Source organism: Eubalaena glacialis, chromosome 14 (assembly GCF_028564815.1).
Source record: "Eubalaena glacialis isolate mEubGla1 chromosome 14, mEubGla1.1.hap2.+ XY, whole genome shotgun sequence".
In the NCBI taxonomy this organism is placed as follows: Eukaryota; Metazoa; Chordata; class Mammalia; order Artiodactyla; family Balaenidae; genus Eubalaena; species Eubalaena glacialis.
The window spans coordinates 55,052,657-55,071,636 of record NC_083729.1 but is presented as its reverse complement, the minus strand read 5'-3'; the positions used below and the strand labels follow the sequence as shown (position 1 = coordinate 55,071,636).

Genomic DNA, 18,980 nt, shown 5'->3' with positions numbered 1-18,980 from the left:
CTTATAGCCATTTAAAAATATGTAAATTTAATATTACAAATATTTGTACTTTTTATCCTTCTGGCCAAATTTCTCTCTTACTGTTCCTTCTTGTCACTAAATCAAAAGTAAATAAGGAACTTCAGGAAACACCTGTATTCAGAGTTTCCTACAAGGCCCAGGGTCTCATACATGTCAAATGGGAATGTAAGGAAAAAGCAAATTAGATTAGCACAACTTTGTTCTTATTTTCTGTGTTCCTTTAGCTTCAACTTGATTTCCCCCAATTTAGAAATACTGATATATGCAAGAAAAAAAAAACCACACTGTAATGTCCAACCAAAGATCGATGTGATGGAAGTTAGTAGAGATTATTTTTTAATCATAGTAATTTAAAATATCTCAAATAAGTCATATTTTAAGAAGCACTTGCTTGACATAAATCACAGCCAGATCTTTTTTGATCCACCTCCTAGAGTAAGGGAAATAAAAACAAAAATAAACAAATGGGACCTAATGAAACTTCAAAGCTTTTGCACAGCAAAGGAAACCATAAACAAGACGAAAAGACAACCCTCAGAATGGGAGAAAATATTTGCAAACGAATCAATGGACAAAGGATTAATCTCCAAAATATATAAACAGCTCATGCAGCTCGATATTAAAAAACAACCCAATCCAAAAATGGGCAGAAGACCTAAATAGACATTTCTCCAAAGAAGATATACAGATGGCCAAGAAGCACATGAAAAGATGCTCAACATCACTAATTATTAGAGAAATGCAAATCAAAACTACAATGAGGTATCACCTCACACCAGTTAGAATGGGCATCATCAGAAAATCTACAAACAACAAATGCTGGAGAGGGTGTGGAGAAAAGGGAACCCTCTTGCACTGTTGGTGGGAATGTAAATTGATACAGCCACTATGGAGAACAGTATGGAGGTTCCTTAAAAAACTAAAAATAGAATTACCATATGATCCAGCAATCCCACTACTGGGCATATACCCAGAGAAAACCATAATTCAAAAAGACACATGCACCCCAATGTTCATTGCAGCACTATTTACAATAGCCAGGTCATGGAAGCAACCTAAATGCCCATTGGCAGACGAATGGATAAAGAAGTTGTGGTATATATATACAATGGAATATTACTCAGCCATAAAAAGGAACGAAATTGGGTCATTTGTTGAGACTGGATGGATCTAGAGACTGTCATACAGAGTGAAGTAAGTCAGAAAGGGAAAAACAAATATCATATATTAACGCATATATGTGGAACCTAGAAAAATGGTACAGATGAACCGGTTTGCAGGACAGAAATTGAGACAGATGTAGAGAACAAACGTATGGACACCAAGTGGGGAAAGCGGCGGGGAGTGGGGGTGGTGGTGTGATGAATTGGGAGGTTGAGATTGACATGTATACACTGATGTGGATAAAATGATAACTAATAAGAACCTGCTGTATAAAAAAAAAAAAATTCAAGTCATCCAGTGATGGAATGACCCAGTTGATTGTATGACTGACTTGACCAATAACAGAGTGATGTGAGTAACAAAGAGATCTGTAAGTCATTTTATTTATAGGAAATTTTTAAATTCTAAGAACTATTCTGAAGACTGATCATGAAGTTATCTTGCTTACTTGGTGAATTTAGATCTATTTTTAACAAATCACAAACCTATATAGTGTTAGTACACATTCTGAGGGCTTTAAAAAGATCTTTCTTATGTGATTATTTAGATGATTTTTCCCTTTACTTACTGAATGTTTGTATGTGCATCTGTATGTTGTATGTGCATCTGTATGTGAGCATGCACATGTGTTGGGAAATATAAGTAAAAAAAAAAAAAAAGCACTTGCCACATTTTTGGAATTTTAAGAGCCAATTTCTGGTAAATGGTATAGTTAAGCTTCTTTCATACAGCTAAGACACAAATAATAACCTTCTCCACTATATAAGATTTATCATCTGACAGAATCTAGTTTAATCGTAATTTTTAAAGTACTTAAAATGTTAAAAAATTGTATATCATATACATTATTGCTCACAATTATCTTAATACTGAAGCTAAAATTTAAACCTAAAGATTTGGGCTTTCAAGAAATACTAACAAATTAATGCTATCGTATAAATAAGTACTTGTCTTCTCATCTCGATGGCCCATAGTAGCGTATTTATCCCTCATTGCAGCTCAGGAATTATCCTTTTGTTAACAAAAATAGTAAATTATACTGATGAAAAGTGTCTTTTTCCTTGAGTAATAATTTTCTAGCAGTCCCAGTCTTATAAAATTATTTGAACCTAAAACTGCCCTAAAAAATAGTCTTTAAAAAATGATCACAATCAGATGTTAATTATTGCTATCATTTATTTTTATTTGTTTATTTTTTATTATTATAATCTTATTTATTTATTTTTATGTTTATTTTTGGCTGTGTTGGGTCTTCGTTTCTGTGCGAGGGCTTTCTCTAGTTGCCGCAAGCGGGGGCCACTCTTCATCGCGGTGCGCGGGCCTCTTCACTATCGCGGCCTCTCTTGTTGCGGAGCACACGCTCCAGACGCGCAGGCTCAGTAGTTGTGGCTCACGGACCTAGTTGCTCCGCGGCATGTGGGATCTTCCCAGACCAGCGCTCGAACCCGTGTCCCCTGCATTAGCAGGCAGATTCTCAACCACTGCGCCACCAGGGAAGCCCAACTATCATTTATTTTTAATACAAGATGGACATAGGGGACTTCCCTGGCGGTTCAGTGGTTAAGACTTCATCTTTCAACACAGGGGGTGCAGGTTTGATCCCTGGTTGGGGAGCTAAGATCCCACATGCCTCACGGCCAAAAAACCAAAACATAAAACAGAAGCAATATTGTAACAAATTCAATAAAGACTTTAAAAGAAATGGTCCACATCAAAAAAAATCTTAAAAAAAACCCAACAAGATGGACTTGTTCTTCTAAATAATTGTTATTGGATCAGTAATTGATCTGATAAGGAGAAAAAGAAGACAGAAAAGTAGAGCACTGGGTGCCTGAAATGGATGGGAGGCAGTAGTGAAAAACATAGGTTTTGGGGGGTTTTTTTCTCTCTCCGGAGAGGCAGTGTGGTTTGGTGACAGAAGCATGGAATTTTGAATCAGAAGATCTGAATGCAAGTCGCATCTTCACAACTAAGTAGCTAAATGGTTTGAAGCCAAGTTACTCTTGAACCTATTTCTCTATCCACATAATAGGGATCAATGATTCATTCATTCACAGATTCACTCAGAAATGTTTTTCTTGCTAGGTTGTCAGGAAGACCAACAAAATAATCTGAATGAAAGCAAGCAATTATGAACCGTGTAGTGTTTAGTCAAATATTAGTAATGATGTAATTCATCTTATTATTGTTTTTCTGTTGCTTCCCGCTCCTCTGCCATCCTTCCTTATTTCATAGATAACGTATTTTCATTGCACTCTTGATCTTAGGACTTAAGAGAATTTTCAGAACTAGTGGTAGGAGTGAGGCAATCCAGGTTCACCCAAGTCCCAGCTGATCTGACAGCCCATCATGGATAAGGGCATTAGGCAGAAGAGTAGGATGGAAGGCAACGTTTCTGGATCAGCTTGTTCATTTTCTTACTGCTGCCTGACAAAGTCCTGTTTTTCTCAAGGTGGGGCATAGCCCAATGTGCCTCATAGTCTCTGGGTATGATTCTGTATCTTTTTTTCTGCTTCCTCCTCTCCACCCCATCCCATTCCCATGAGTATCTAACTCTTCTTTCTCTCTCATCTCCTTTCTCCACCACTTTTTCTTGTTTCTTTTAATCTCACCCTTCAGTTGATTTCTTGCTGTTTGCCTATAAATGTGCTCCAGTCTCCCATGGCCTAAATAATTCTTGCTCAACTCTAATCGCTTTTCTTTCATCACCAAAATATGTTGATATTGTTGCATTTGTTACTTCATCACTTACTTAACCTCTTGTGGTATGGCTTCTGCCCCAAACACTGTCCTAAAACTGTTCTAATCCAGTATCCTTTCTGAAGTTAATAACCTTCTTGACCTCTCTGTCTGCAGAATGTTGACACTACTTTTCACACTTTCTTCCTGGACACTTCTCCCTTGGCTTCTGTAGGATGGTTTTTCTGATTGCTTTCTTCCTTACCTCTTACATGTATTTGCCCCACCCCTTGCTCTGAGCTCTCATTGGCCCTCTTTTTCTGCACTTTCTTCCTTTGTAATATTACTTTCCTGCGACTAGAATTATTTACCCTATTATTTCTGTAATGTAATTGAACTAGGAACGGTGATGCAAAATTCAGGGAAGCAGGATTCTGTTTACTACAAGAGATAATTTTTTTCCTAAAACAATTATAGTTGTTTTGTAGTAATAATCTGCTTCTGAAGTAGTCAGTTCTCTATTACTGAATGTTTTCAAGTGGAGGCAGAAAGACCCCTTGTAGAAAGGATTCATATATTAGGTAGAAAGTTGAGCCAGATGATCTCTGAAAGTCCCATCCAACTCAGAGATTGTAATTTTTATCTCATCCACTCTACTCCCATGGATTGAATTTTGACCTTTATTCAAATGTCTTCCAAAGCATTATTTCTAGCTTCTCTGCCTCATCATCCCTCTTCTCTCTCACAAACACAGTTTTTATCAAAAATTGCTTCTGTTTTAGGCTACTATTTATTCTAGCTTCATCATCATTTTCCACTACTCTTTTTTCTTTCCTTTTACTGGCATGGCTTTGAGGACCACTGTTCTATGCTTTGACTACTTTTCTGACAGTAAATTATATATGCCCATATTGGTTTGCTTACCCCCGCCCAACCCAAACTAGGGGCACTCAAGCAAGGGACACCAATAGAGGAGGCTTGGAAACCTAAAGTTTATATTTATTTTAAAACTTTGTACAGCACAGTCCAAATGTTAAGGCTTAAGATGTTTATAATGATAAATAGTAGTAGTTGCAATTATTTATTGAATGTCTACTATGTGCCAAGTACATAGATTATGTAAATTATATTTCATTTAAATGTTATAACATTCCTATGAGGAAGACACTGTTGCTGTCCCATTTTATAAACAAGGAAACAGAGGAATGTAAGAAAGTTGTCAGAGGTCACACAACTAATGACAGAAATCTAACTCACTTTATGGCCAGTTTTCTTAACCAATATATTATACTGTGTTTACAGGAAAGGTAGAAATCTAGAATCAAATATTAGAAAGTTAGGTAATGTTATACAAACAAGGTAGCATATTTTCGACTTAGGTTTTTAGATTGTTTTGAATACACATGAACTTATATGAGACATTGTTAGTGGCTTGTGTGTGCTTACCTCTTTTTCCATGAGAGTCATTCATTTATTCATTCATTCATCCAACATTCATCTGTGCTGGGTGTGGTATAGGAAGATGAATGAAACAAATATAATTTTATGATGTAGAGAGAGAGACAGGAAATAAGCAGGTAAATAAATAGTTATAATTTGAGAAAGTACTATAAAGTACACAAACCATAATGCTACTAGTAGAGAATAACAGGGATATGTGTGTTGGATGGGGGATAGAGTAAGGGGAGGATGTGCTTAGATACTGTGGTCAGGAAAAGCCTATTATATAACCACCGTTAACATTTTGTCGTATACCTTTTCATATATTATATATAGCTATATAAAGTTTTTATATCAAAATGAGATTGTACTATATATTCTGTTTTGTAATCTCATAATTGAGTCTCTTGAAACAATAGCCATTGTGTGTTAATTTCCTTACCTATTTCACTCTAACCTCTGCATTCTGCTTCCACCCCCTGTATTGGACTTGATATTGCTTCCCAATGTGATGTGGTCACTTCCTAATTTCCAAATCTAAAGGAGGTTTTTTCCTTAGTGTTTTACTTGCCAATTCTGAGCTGATTTTTCTTCCCTGGTTTTTCTCCCACCTTCTTGGATGTTCCTTCTCGTCTTTATCACAAGCTTTTCTTTATATCTTTCTTTCATTTCTTTCTTCAGAAATGTTGGAGTCCTCCTAGGTTCTATACTTGGCCCTCCTCACTAATACTCTCCTAGAGTGATCTATTCAACACTCATGTCTTAAGTCTATAATGACTCACTACAGTCTTGTGGATTAAGTCTAAACTCCTTTATAAGATTCCACCCAGCTTAAGGAATATTCATTTTTTATCTAAAGAAAAAAGAAATGAACCTTTACTAATATTTATTATGAGGATTGATACCAGCATCTTCAATCAGTCTGTATGTTTATTTATCAGATAGTCAAATTACAGATAAATGAGTAAGCTCAAGGGATTAAGAGTGGTATCCTTCACTTAGTTCATCCTTGTGATGTAATAGCCTTACATGAATAGTTAATTGGGTTTACAAATTATGCTATCTAGTTTTAACTAAACCAACTCTTATAAAATGTTTAATTAACCTAAAATGATTCCTGAAGAGAAATCACATCTTGGATGAATACTAACAATGGAACCACAAATAAACAAAGCACAGAGTTGGATTCTCCTACTCTTAGTACAAGCTCTTCCATACATAAAAGTACTCAAAATAGCCGTCAAACTTAAGACTATGTTATGTATGTTTTGTGTTTTTTTTAATAAGAAAAAGCATTCCAAATTTGCTGATCTTTTCAGAAATGGCATGTGACTGACAGTAATATTTAACCAGATAGTGAAACACACAGACACAAAACACAGAGAGACAGACAGACAGACGCACACATTAAATCTGTTTCCACAGGGTGTTTTTGTTTGTTTTTATTTTTAAATAATGAATAAGAAAATGTATAATAGTAGTTGATCTTCTAGAAACACTCAAGCTATGGTAAATCTGTTGTGAAAACAGATGTTTGGAAATATTCCATCATTATGTTATTTTGTTAAATGATGAACTCTTTAAAAACCCAGACTGGAGTTTTCTACCCTGTTTTAAAAATCTCAAAATAGAGAGTTTAGGAAGTGTGATCAGTGATTTCTTCCATTTGGTTCTACATACATTTGTGAGTATCTTTTTAAATTTTCTATAATAGGCATTAAAAGCCAGGTATAAAAATAAATTGAACTTAGAGCCAAACCTTTGAATCACCATTTCATAAAGTTTAAATCAAGATTTTGAATAATAATGAGGTATAGTGAAATCACATCGCTATCGATTAAAAATAGAGTAAAAAGGTACTTTTTGCCATTAATTAATAAACTAGATTATTTTTAAAAGCCTTTTCTCTCTATCTTTAAAAAAGTTCCATTTAGCACAATTTTATATTACCGGCATTAATACAGTTGTACCCTATATAATTTGTAAATGATGATTGCTTAAAATTTTTTTAACTGTTGGGATACAGGATCAATAAAGTTTGTAAATTGCTGATATAGATCGTAAGTATTCCAACTTCAAAGGAAAGCTAGTTTTCTGAGGGTTATAGTCATTAGAAAGATTCATAGTGGAGGTAGGTATAAGGCTGAAACTGAACTTTTGCAGTTTAATAATAGCATCGTTCCTGATTAATAAAGTGTCATAGTTAATCTTATGTGTCAACTTGGCTAGACTAAGGGATGCCCACTATTGATGGTAAAACATTATTTCTAAGTGTGTCTTTGAGGGTGTTTCTGGATGAAATTAGCATTTAATTCAGTAGACTGAGTAAAGAGATCTGCCCTTGCCAGTGTGAGCAGGCATCATCATCATCTAATCCTTTGAAGACCTGAATAAAACAAAAAAAGCAAAGGAAGGGTGAATTTGTTCTCTCCTTTTGAGCTGGGACATTCGAATTATCTGGCCCTCATACATCAGAGCTCTTGGTTCTAGGCATTTGGACTCCGGGTCTTAATACCAGCAGCCGCCTGTATTTCAGGCCTTTGGCCTCGGACTGAATTATACCATTGGCTTTCCTGGTTCTCCAGCTTGCAGAAGGCAGACTGTGGGACTTCTTGGCCTCCACAACTGGGTGGTGAGCCAATTCCTTGAATAACTCTCTTATAAATATCCTATTGGGTCTGTTTCTCTGGAGAACCCTGACTAATACATATAAAGTAATAAGTTTTCATAGGAAAACATTTGGAAAGTTCCAAAACACAAACAAATAAAAATTTCTTATAATTTTGTCATTTGGCGGTAACCATTGTTAATATTGTGGTATATGTCTGTGCAATTTTTTTTTGGAAATATGTATGCTTATTTTAAATTAGAAAATTGGGATCATACTGACATACTACTTTGAAAACTGTTTCCACTTAACAATATATGTTAAACATTTTTGTGTTATTAAATATTTTGCAGTCGTATTTCAAAAAATTTTTAATTGTGGTAAAAAATATGTATAACATAATATTTATCATCTTAACCATTTTTAAGTATAATCCATTCAACAACTCCCTGTTTTCCCTCCCCTGGCCCCTGACAACCACATTCTACTTTCTGTCTCAGTGAATTTCACTGCTTATGTACCTCATGTAAGTGGAATCATACAGTATTTGTCTTTTTGTGATTGGCTTATTTCACTTAGCATAACGTCGTCAAGGTTCATCCATGCTATAGCAAATGTCAGAACTTCCTTCTTTTTTTAAGGCTGAATATAATACTCCATTGTGCATATATACCACATTTGTTTATCCATTCATCCGTTAGTGAACACTTGGGTTGCTTCTACCTCTTGGCTATTATGAATAATGTTGCTATTACATGGATGTACAAATGACTCCTCAAGACCCTGCTTTTGGTTCTTTTGGGTATATACACAGAAGTGGAATGGCTGCATCATATGGTAGTTCTAGTTTTACTTTTTTGAGGAATTGCCATGCTGTTTTCTGAAATGGCTGCACCATTTTACTTCCCACCAACAGTGCATAAGGCTTCTAGTACCTCCACATCCTTGCCAACACTTTTTGTTGTTGTTGATGATGTTTGGTTGGTTGGTTTTGTTTTTTGTTTTTTTGGATAGTAACCATCCTAGTGGATGTGAAGTCTGCAATCCTATTTTTAATGACAGTGTAATCCATTGGCTATACTATAGCTTATTAAATAACCAATTCCTTCTTATTTAGGAGTTTGCTTCAGCTTTTTCACTCTTAAAAATAATGCTGAGGTTATTTTTGTTCATATTTTGGAGTGTTTGTATATTTGTTTTCTTAATATATGTAATCTAGAAATGAAATTTGAAATGACCTTTGAAGGAAGAAGGGGCATTGGATAGGTAGAAGGATGGTGTGAATATTCTAGGAAGGACACAGCCTTAACAAAGCCAAGGAAGCCTTGATAGTGTGATGGATTAGAGGGACAATTAGACCACCCTATCCAGAATAGAGATTATCCATGGGTAATAGGAAATCAGGCTAGAAAGCAAGGTAAACATCAGATTGTGGAAATCCTTGAGTACCAGCTTGTAAAACTTGGCACTTGTTTGGAAAGTAATGAATAACTTTCCAAATGAAAGCAAAGGTTTTTGAGCTGAAGTATGACAGAATGAAAACATTCTAGAAGATTAATCCTAAAGCAATGTGCAGAATGGTCTAGACTGAAAACAGAGAGACCAGTTAGAGGACCACAGTATGATAGAAGGTCGATAGAGGGCAGGCAAGTTTAGGTTTTATAAAGTAGGGTATATTATAAAGTAGGGTATCACTTGTGAAGAATAGAAGGGAAGTAAAATGATTAGTTAGCATATCTGTGTTAACCACTTTGGTAGAGGGTGAAAAAATAGACTTTTGCTATTACTTTACCTGTAATAGGCAATTTCATAGATAGTTCAGAGTTGGCTGTAAATGATTTTGTAATATCATTGTTCTCTGTAAGCAGCTAATATTATGGTGTAGAAGCAAGGGAAGAGATTTTTACACAGTATCTGGGTAATGCCTGTGGTAAATGTCCGTCTCAGCTGCCTTCTCATTCAGCTTCTAAGGAATTTGTTTCTATATATGGTATTATTCTTCTGCAGCATTAAAACTTGATTGAAATTTATTGATTTTCTTTCCTCCATATTTGAAGTTGTACAAGAATGCCATCTTCAGGCAGATTAACAGTTACAAATTTAATGTTTTTCCTTCTCTCTGATATTTATATTTTGCATTATTTATCTATTTAATGTTTGAAAAATATAGTTTCTTTCCCCCAACTTTTTATTGTGAAGACTACAAAACATACAGAAAAGTGAAAGAATAGAACATGTTAGAGTCATATGTACTTGACTTAGATAAACCATTTTTAACATTTTGCCGTATTTGTTTATCTGTGTGTATTTTTTGCCGAATCATTTGAAAGTAAGTTGTAGGTGGCATCATGTTTTATTCCTGAATACTTTATTGTTCATGTCTTGAGTATAAGGACATTTTCCCATAATCTCAATACCATCAATCCACTTAAGAAAATTAATAATAATTCCAAAATCTCATATAACATCCAATCCATATTCAAAATTTCCCAATTGTTCCAAGAGTGTATTAGAGGCATTTTTTTCTTTTTTAACCAGCATCCCATCAAGGCTTGCGTATTGCCTTTAGTTGTTGTCTCTTTATTTATTTTAATATAGAATAGTTCCCCAGCTTTTAAAAATGACATTCATCTAAGTTCCAGGCCAGTTTTCTTGTAGAGTGTCTCATTCTCAGTTTGTTTGTTTCCCCATGTTGTGGTTTAAATCTCACTCTCCTATTCCCCTCTGTTTTCTTAGACTGGAAGGTAGGTCTAGAGCAAAGGTACTTAACCTTCAGTTCACATACTCTATAGGGTCTGTGAATAGAATACAGGGAGTCTGAACTTTGGATGGGGAAAAAATTACATCTTTATTTTCATTCAGTGGTTCTCAACTGAGGTGATTTTTGTCCTCTCTCCTCTCTTCCCCCGCATAGGGACGTTTGGCTTTGTCTGAAGACATTTTTGGTTATCACAACTGGGTGCGAGGCTGCTATTGGCATCAAGTGGATAGAGGCTAAGGATGCATCTAAGGGTCCTACAATGTACAGGGGGAGAATTATCTAGATCAGAATGTCAATGTCAGTGGTGCCATGGTTGAGCAGCCATACCTTAACTGAATTTTAGCATTTCCTTTAATTGTGAATGTAAGAAACCTTTCACAGGGGTATTAGCACTACCTATATAACTTTGTCACCAAGAGAAATTTCAGATGTTTTCATATCATATTAAATTTATCTCAAAATATTTATGCTCATTTATTGCTTAGAAATTAGGATAAATTTGCATAATCAAGAAGCAAAAATATTACTGTATTACAATTTAAGAAGATAGTTTGACAGCTATATTTCAGTATAATTGTCCATTGTAATCTTATGTATTTTATGCATTATAAACATTATTCTGGCAAAGGTTCTGTAGACTTTACCAGACTGCCAAAGGAATCCACAGGACAAAAGGCTTAACCCTTGGTCTAGAGGCTTGATTAGATTGGGTTAAACATTTTTGGTGAGAATGCTTCATAGGCGATGATGTTTATTTCATATTGTTATTTCATGAATCACATAATATCAAGTTGTCTTATTATTCTGAATGATGCCAAGTTTGATGACTTAGTTAATTAAGGTGGTGACAGCCAGATCTTTCCATTTTAGAGATACATTTTCCCCTTTGCATTGCAAAGCAGTCTGTGAGGTAATACTTTGGCACTAGGTGAATTTTCTGTTTCTGAACAGCCTTTCACCTAATAGCTTTAGCATACATTGATGATTTTTTCCTAAATTGATTTTTACATTGGGGGTTACAAAATGGTGATTTTCTATATCAGTCGTTTCTTCACATTTACTGGCATTCTTCTATAAATAAGAGATTTCCTTTCCCCTCTCCCACTCCACCCCCTTTTCCTCATCCCCCTCCCCCCAAGTAACACTATAGATTCATTATTTTGTATTTGTTCAATATGTTACACTCAGGGTTTTTTTTTTTTTTTTTTTGAGCACTCAACTTGTCCTAAATGTGGTCAGTGGGAGCCCCTTTAACTTGGTCCTCGGCCCTTTTGATAGATCCTACTGGTCTTAGAGCATTTCCTTGCTGTCTGACACAAGTGTTCTCATGATCAAATTGTTCTTTCTGTGCTTCAGGTTTGGAGTCAACTATTTCTTTAAAGAACCATTGTTTCTTTGTGGGGAATGGTATTTAGAAACCAGGGTCTGAGCACTTGGTATGCTCATTGCTTCTGGAGTGACAGTGCTTCTAGGCCTTTTAAATAGAAGCTCTTAACTAAACTTTTAGCATAAAAAGATATTTTGAGCTACAAGAAAGAAAATCAAATGTTTCTGATTTACACATCCTTGCAGTTTTTTTCTTTTGGAACGAATTAGTCTGTTTATTCCTTTCTTCATCAGCCCAGACCCATGCTTCTATCTACTCACTCAAGGAGTATTGGTAGTTGTCTAACTAATGTTTCTCTCTTCTGATCTGTTCTACATACTGCCCATTTCATTCATCTATAGAATATTTATAATATATTTTCTGTGTGCCAGGAACTGTGTTAGGCATGTAGAATACACAGGAAAATGGAAACATCAAGAAGTTCACAGTCTAATAGGAAAGACCTATATGAAAACCAAAATTTCAGTATGATTGGTGCAAAAATAGAAATAAACAGTGACTAAGTGTAAGAAACCAAAGAAGACTTCAAGAGAAAATATTTGAGTATGGTGATGATATAATTATGAGAAGATTACCATGTGAAGAAGGGTGGATCTATTTATAGATTCTCATTATTGGTGACCACTGGTCAAATGCCCAATTTGTATCTAGATGGTAGTTACAAGTGGAAGTGTTAAAAATCAGGGGTTGCCTACATTTAGTGCTGAGAGCTTTCCTTTTTCCTGTATTCTGTTTTTGTTTTTGTTTTTTTTCTGGGTAGACAAACTATTCTTCACTTACACTAAAACTTTCTTATGAAAGATTATTTCTTTGCTGAAATTGTTTGGTTTAGAGGCCATGTAGATTTGCTTATTTGTTTATACATCCATGCTTTGTGAATAAATCTGCCATGTTTTATTACCAATGATTGCACTTACCAAGTATCTGCATCATACGTGTTATGTGGTTATTAATAAAAAGTTTGGTTCTTACTGTGGGGAGATCATCTTAATTAACACAGGATGGTGAGAGGATTTGAGAGTCAGATGGATAGAAATTGGGGCTCACCCATGTAGGCAGTACCCTAATAATTGTACATAATCCCTTTATAGCTAGAGATTGTCCCTCTTTTCATAAGAATTAGAAGGGGTGTAGGAAAAAAAACAGAAAACTTGTGCATCTTTCCCAATTCAGAATCTTTAAGGAGTAAATAAGCCATTTTAATTTCCCCACCCAGATATAGAAGTAACTTATAGGAGTCTAGAAATGTTTTTCCACAAGTCCCCATCTCCCCAAGTATTTCTAGATTCCTAAGATGTCAATTAGGCTTTCTTTTTCCTGGTAAAACAACATGATGGTAAATAGAATACATTGAAATTGTAGTGTGCTATTGTCGGAATCAATGTTTAATTTATCTGACATCAAGCAGTGGGTGTTCGACATGAACACATTTTCCATATATTTGTAGCCTACTTCTTTAAGTGTCAAAATGTGTTTATTTTAGCCATTTTATTTGATGAAATTAACAAAAAAGTTAAACAGACTTAATGTCACATGTAGAATTGTCTTTACCAAGCACTGAATGTACAGGCTTCTGTGTTATCAATGTTTCCTAGCCTTAGGAAACATTCTTAAATGTTTCTTCTTCTTAAATATGCAAATGCTTTTATACAGAAACAACTGTACACTTAATATATATGGATATAAATGCAATGGGCTGGTGATGGCTTTCAAACCAATACCCTGATTAATTTTCCTGGATATTTTCATTATAGTACTCTTTTCCCCCAAACCTCTACTGGCTCCTGTAGTTCGACCATACTGTCTTTGTGTGTGTGTGTGTGTGTAAATATGATTTATTTGTCAGTACTTTTGTCAGCATTTTTGTCAGCAAACATTTCACTCCAGCCAAGTCAGTTTCCGCATAGTCTTATGATTATTCCATGTCCCTTAACCTTTGTTCATGCTGTTTTTTGCTTTCTGTTCCGGAACTTTGAGGAAGTTATTTATCTTTGTTCTTTTCTTAGCAGTGTGTTTCTTACGGTCTCAGTGAATGGTGTAATTGGATGTGTTTCATTTGTGTTAGAAGGACTGAGACAGGTATACAAGAAGTCTGGGAAATATAATTTTTAGCTTTCCATCAAACTATAGAGGAATTAGAGGGGATGACTTTTTTGTCACCAGCCCTAGCCTTATATCTCTCCTTTTATTTCTTACTCTTACTTTTCTATTCACCAGGTTGCCTAAATTGGCTTTTTAAAAAACTTGTTAAACCACATGTATCTTTGTAAACCACCTAATCCTTTTGGGCCTTGTTATACTTATCTCTAGTATCAGGGAAATTAGACTAGGTGATCTCTAAGTTCCTTTTCAGCTATAAGCTTCTGTTTATGTTCATTTATTTATTCCTTCATTAAAAAGTATTTATTGAATGTCTGCTGTTTGGTTGATATGATCAGCAATATGAGTTTCTACCCTCCGATAGTAAAATAATACATGTTCTTCATTATCCAGGTTATGTACTGCTTCATTTGTAAAGTGCTACCTGACATTGTAGCCTTTATTATGTTGTCTTGGCCCCACAAATTCTTTTCTTACTTGTTAAAAAGTGTAGACATAGATTAACTTGTGTTTTGTTTAGGGTTTTGATTTTTTTGATTACCTAATGTAATTGCAAGTACCTTGAAGAATGATATTTCTTTTATAAACATTTAATATAGTGACAGTCACATAGTAATTGTAAACATAATGATAACTAGTGTTCATTTATGAACACTAACTTTGAGGCAGGCATTGTTTTAAATGCTTTACATATATCCATTCCTTTAATTTTTACAAAATGTTTATGAGATGGGATCTTTTTTCATCTCCATTTTTACACATGAAGTAAAACACACAAAGATTAAGTAAATTTCCTCAAGGTTATATTGCTGGTAAGTGAAGCTGGGGTATGAGCCCAGACAGTCAGATTTCAAAAACCCATGCACTTAACCCATTTTGCTATAATGTGTAATTATTATATACTTGCTGAATGAATGGAATGTTTTCATTTTTAATATATATTGGTTACAGTTTTGGTATCTATTTTCACTTTGGATAAAAGACTAAATAAGGATATTTCACTTTGAGGAGAATACTTTTTAAACAAGGACAAATAACGTTCTTAGCAAACTAAATATAGTGAATGACTCCCACAATTAATAGTGAGTATTCAAATTATGTACTTACACCTTGAGGGATTTTAAATAATGTGTCTGTTTTTGAAAGAAAATTTGTGACATGCATAGTACTTACAGATGAGTTTTGATTTGTATTAAGTGTCTTGATGATTATTTGTTGCTCATTTTCAGTTGAGTGGTGATTTTATGCAATGGCTTCAAGCCACAGTTCTTCACCAGTGCCTCAAGGAAGCAGCAGTGATGTTTTCTTTAAAAAAGAGGTAGACCCGGCAAAACACATTCGACCTGTGCAGTCACTGCCAGATGTGTGTCCCAAGGAGCCCACAGGTAATGCCTTTTTTTTTTTTTTTTTGAGGAATTTTATTGAGGATTTGTTTTGTCTTTAAATTAAGTCAGATATCATATACTTAACTCAAAAGAGTAAATTTTACGATGTGAAAACTAAAGACATAATTTGGAAATAAGTTGATTACGAAATTGGAATATAGTTCTTTTCATACATTTCCATAAACGAAGTCACTTTTATGAACTGAAAGAAAAGTTTTGAAAATGAGGGTACAGATTGAAAGCTCTTCAGTTAAACATAGTACAGTCAGTCCTCATTATTTGCCGATACTATATTTGCAAATTTGCTTAATTCCTAAAATTTAGTTGTAACCGCTAAATCAATACTTGTGGCACATTTGTGGTCATTTGTAGACAAGCACAGAGGAGTGAAAAATTTGAATCGCCTGATACGCACGTTCCCACCTGAGGTTGAACAAAGCAACACTTTGCCTTCTTTCAGCTTTCATGCTGTAAACACATGTCCCTTTTGTGGTCTATTTAGTGCCACATTTTTTTTGTATTTTTGTTGATGATTTTGCTGTTCAAAATGGTTTCCAAATGTTGTACTGAAGTGCTTTCTAGTGTTTCTAAGCACAGGAAGGCTATTGTGTCTTATGAGGAAAATACATATGTTGCATAAACTTCATTCAGGTGTTAGTTATAGTGGTGTTAGCCATGAGTTGAATGTTAATGAATGAACAATATATATTAAATAAGATATCTTTAAACAGAAACACACACAAAACAAGATTATATGTTGATTGGATGATGAAAGTTCCAGAGATTTGCAGGAACATAACCCTGTATTTCCCATAGGAGCAAAGGTTCAGTATTTGCTTATTAAATGTTCCAGTGACTTTATAGAACAAAACTGTGAATAACGAGAACCGACTGTATATTTTTCTCTCCTCTGTGGTTAATGTCACAGCAGCATTTTGGTTATCTAATTATAAGCTGAAAAAAAGGATATTGGAACCAGGTGTGTCTGCCATAAAACAATAGAAAAAAGGCCTACCTGTGGAAAAAACCTGCAGTATTAAAGGATAGAAGACATACAATAGAAGGTAGAAGAGTTTTGATGTTGAAAAAAGATAAATTGTACATTAAGGAAAGAAATTAATGAAAGATTTTCTTCCCCCCACCCTTCAACTACAACCCTCAAATTCTGCATATCCTTTATCTTGTACATGTTTTTCCTCCCCTTGGCAGTTGATGCTGAAAGCTGAAGGTTAAAGCATTTGCTATAGAAGGGAGAGTTTAGTTGCTTTGTATAATCTAAGCATTTTTATTTTTCTAGAATGTGCTTTCAAACATAAAACTTACTTTACAGAGTTCTCTTGTTTACTTTTTGCAGGTGATTCAAATAGTTTATGTGTTGCCCCATCTCTAGTTACAGATCAACATAGATGGACTATATATCATTCCAAAGTAAATCTCCCAGCAGCATTAAATGATCCTAGATTAGCAAAGAGAGAATCTGACTTCTTCACAAAAACATGGGGATTGGACTTTGTGGACACTGAAGTCATACCTTCATTCTACCTCCCACAGATCAGCAAGGAACATTTTACAGTATATCAACAGGAAATCTCTCAGGTAATATCTGATCTTGAAATTAGTTATAGTCAGGTTAAAAGTAAAAGAAATACTTCTAGTTTGATTTATTATCGATTTCTGACCAATAATCTTTGATGAGCTTATGGTATTCTTTTCTTTTCATATATATTCTATTGTCCTGGGTTGTATTTAATTCTTTGCTTAGATATATGTAAATATATTTCTCTTACAGTAGTGATTTTTCAGAATTATACATTCCTAATAGTTCTAAGAATCAATGTGAAACTCACCAATAAGAAACAAACAATCCAATTAAAAATTGGGCACAGGACTTGCATAGACATTTCTCTGAAGAAGATATACAAATGACCAATAAGCATGTGAAAAGATGGTCAACGTTACTAATGTTTCATTTTTTATTTTGTAATTACAAAAAAAGTTAAGTAGTTAATGTACAATAGTATGTTAGTTTCAGGTGTACTATATAATGATTTGACATTGGCATATGTTATGAAATAATCACCACAGTAAGTCAAGTAACTGTCTGTCCCTGTACAAAATTATTGCTATATTATTGACAATATTCCTTATGCTGTATATTACATCCCCATGACTTATTTATATTATAACTGGAGGCTTGTGCCTCTTAATCCCCTTTACCTATTTTGTCAACCCCCCAACTCCCCTTCTCTCTGACAACCATTTGTTTATTCTCTGTATCTGTGAGTCTGTTTTCCTTTTGCTTTGTTTGTTTGTTTGTTTGTTTTGTTTTATAGATTCCACATGTAAGTTGGAGCATACAGTATTTGTCTTTTCTGACTTATTTCACTTAGCATAATATCTTCTAGATCCATCGATGTTGCAGATAGCAAGATTTCATTTTTTTTTTATGGCTGAGTCATATTCCATTGTGTATATATACCACATCTTATTTAGCCATTCATCTATTGATGGACGCTTAGGTTGCTTCCTTATCTTGGCTGTTGTAAATAATGCTGCAGTGAATATTGGTGTGCATATATCTTTTAGAATTAGTGTTTTTCTTCAGGTAAATACCTAGAAGTGGAATTGCTGGATTCTATGGCAGTTCTATTTTTACTTTTTTGAGGAACCTCCATACTGCTTTCCATAGTGGCTGTACCAATTTATCTCAGCAACAGTTCACCAGGGTTCCCTTTTCTCCACATCCTGACCAACATTTTTAATTTTCTATTTGTTGTCTTTTTAGTAGCAGCCATTCTGACAGGTGTGAGGTGGTATCTCAACCGTGATTTTAATTTGCATTTGCCTGATAATTAGTGATCATCTTTTCATGTGTCTGTTGACCATCTGTATGTCTTCTTTGGAAAAATGTCTGTTCAGGTCCTCTGCCCATTTTTGAATTGAATTGTTTGTTTTTTTGATGTTGAGTTGTATGAGTTCTTTGTGTATTTTGGATATTAACCCTTTGTTGGTTACATTATTTGCAAATATCTTCTCCTATTTAGTAGGCTGACTTTTGGTTTTATTGATAGTTTCTTTGCTCTGCAAAAGCTTTCTAGTTTGATGTAATCCCATTTGTTTATTTTTGCTTTTGTTTCCCTTGCCTGAGGAGACAGATCCAAAAAAAAAAAAAAATTTGCTAAGATCGATGTCAAAGAGGTTGCTGCCTATATTTCTTCTAGGAGTTTTATGGCCTCAGGTCTTACATTTAAGTCTCTAATCTGTTTTGAGTTTATTTTTGTATATGGTATGAGAAAATAGTCCAGTTAGATTCTTTTGCATGTAGTTGTCCATTTTTCCCAGCACCACTTATTGAAGGGGCTCCTTTCCCTGTTGTATATTCTTGCCTCCTTTGTCATAGATTATTTGACCATGTAAGCATGGGTTTATTTCTGG

General features: G+C 34.5%; 1 protein-coding gene across 5 annotated transcripts in view; it reads left to right on the top strand.

Moving 5' to 3' along the window:
* VPS54 (VPS54 subunit of GARP complex) overlaps positions 1–18,980 on the top strand; it is a 94,030-nt gene that overhangs the window by 8,785 nt on the left and 66,265 nt on the right. For 2 of the 5 annotated variants that reach the window (XM_061168773.1, XM_061168775.1), the window contains exons 2-3: positions 15,390–15,545; positions 16,900–17,141. In XM_061168773.1, coding sequence (XP_061024756.1) covers positions 15,410–15,545; positions 16,900–17,141 — 378 coding nt within the window. In that variant the 5' untranslated portion in view covers positions 15,390–15,409. Of the gene's footprint in view, positions 1–15,389; positions 15,546–16,899; positions 17,142–18,980 lie in introns of those variants that run through there. The other 3 variants (XM_061168777.1, XM_061168776.1, XM_061168778.1) reach the window with 3 other exon arrangements.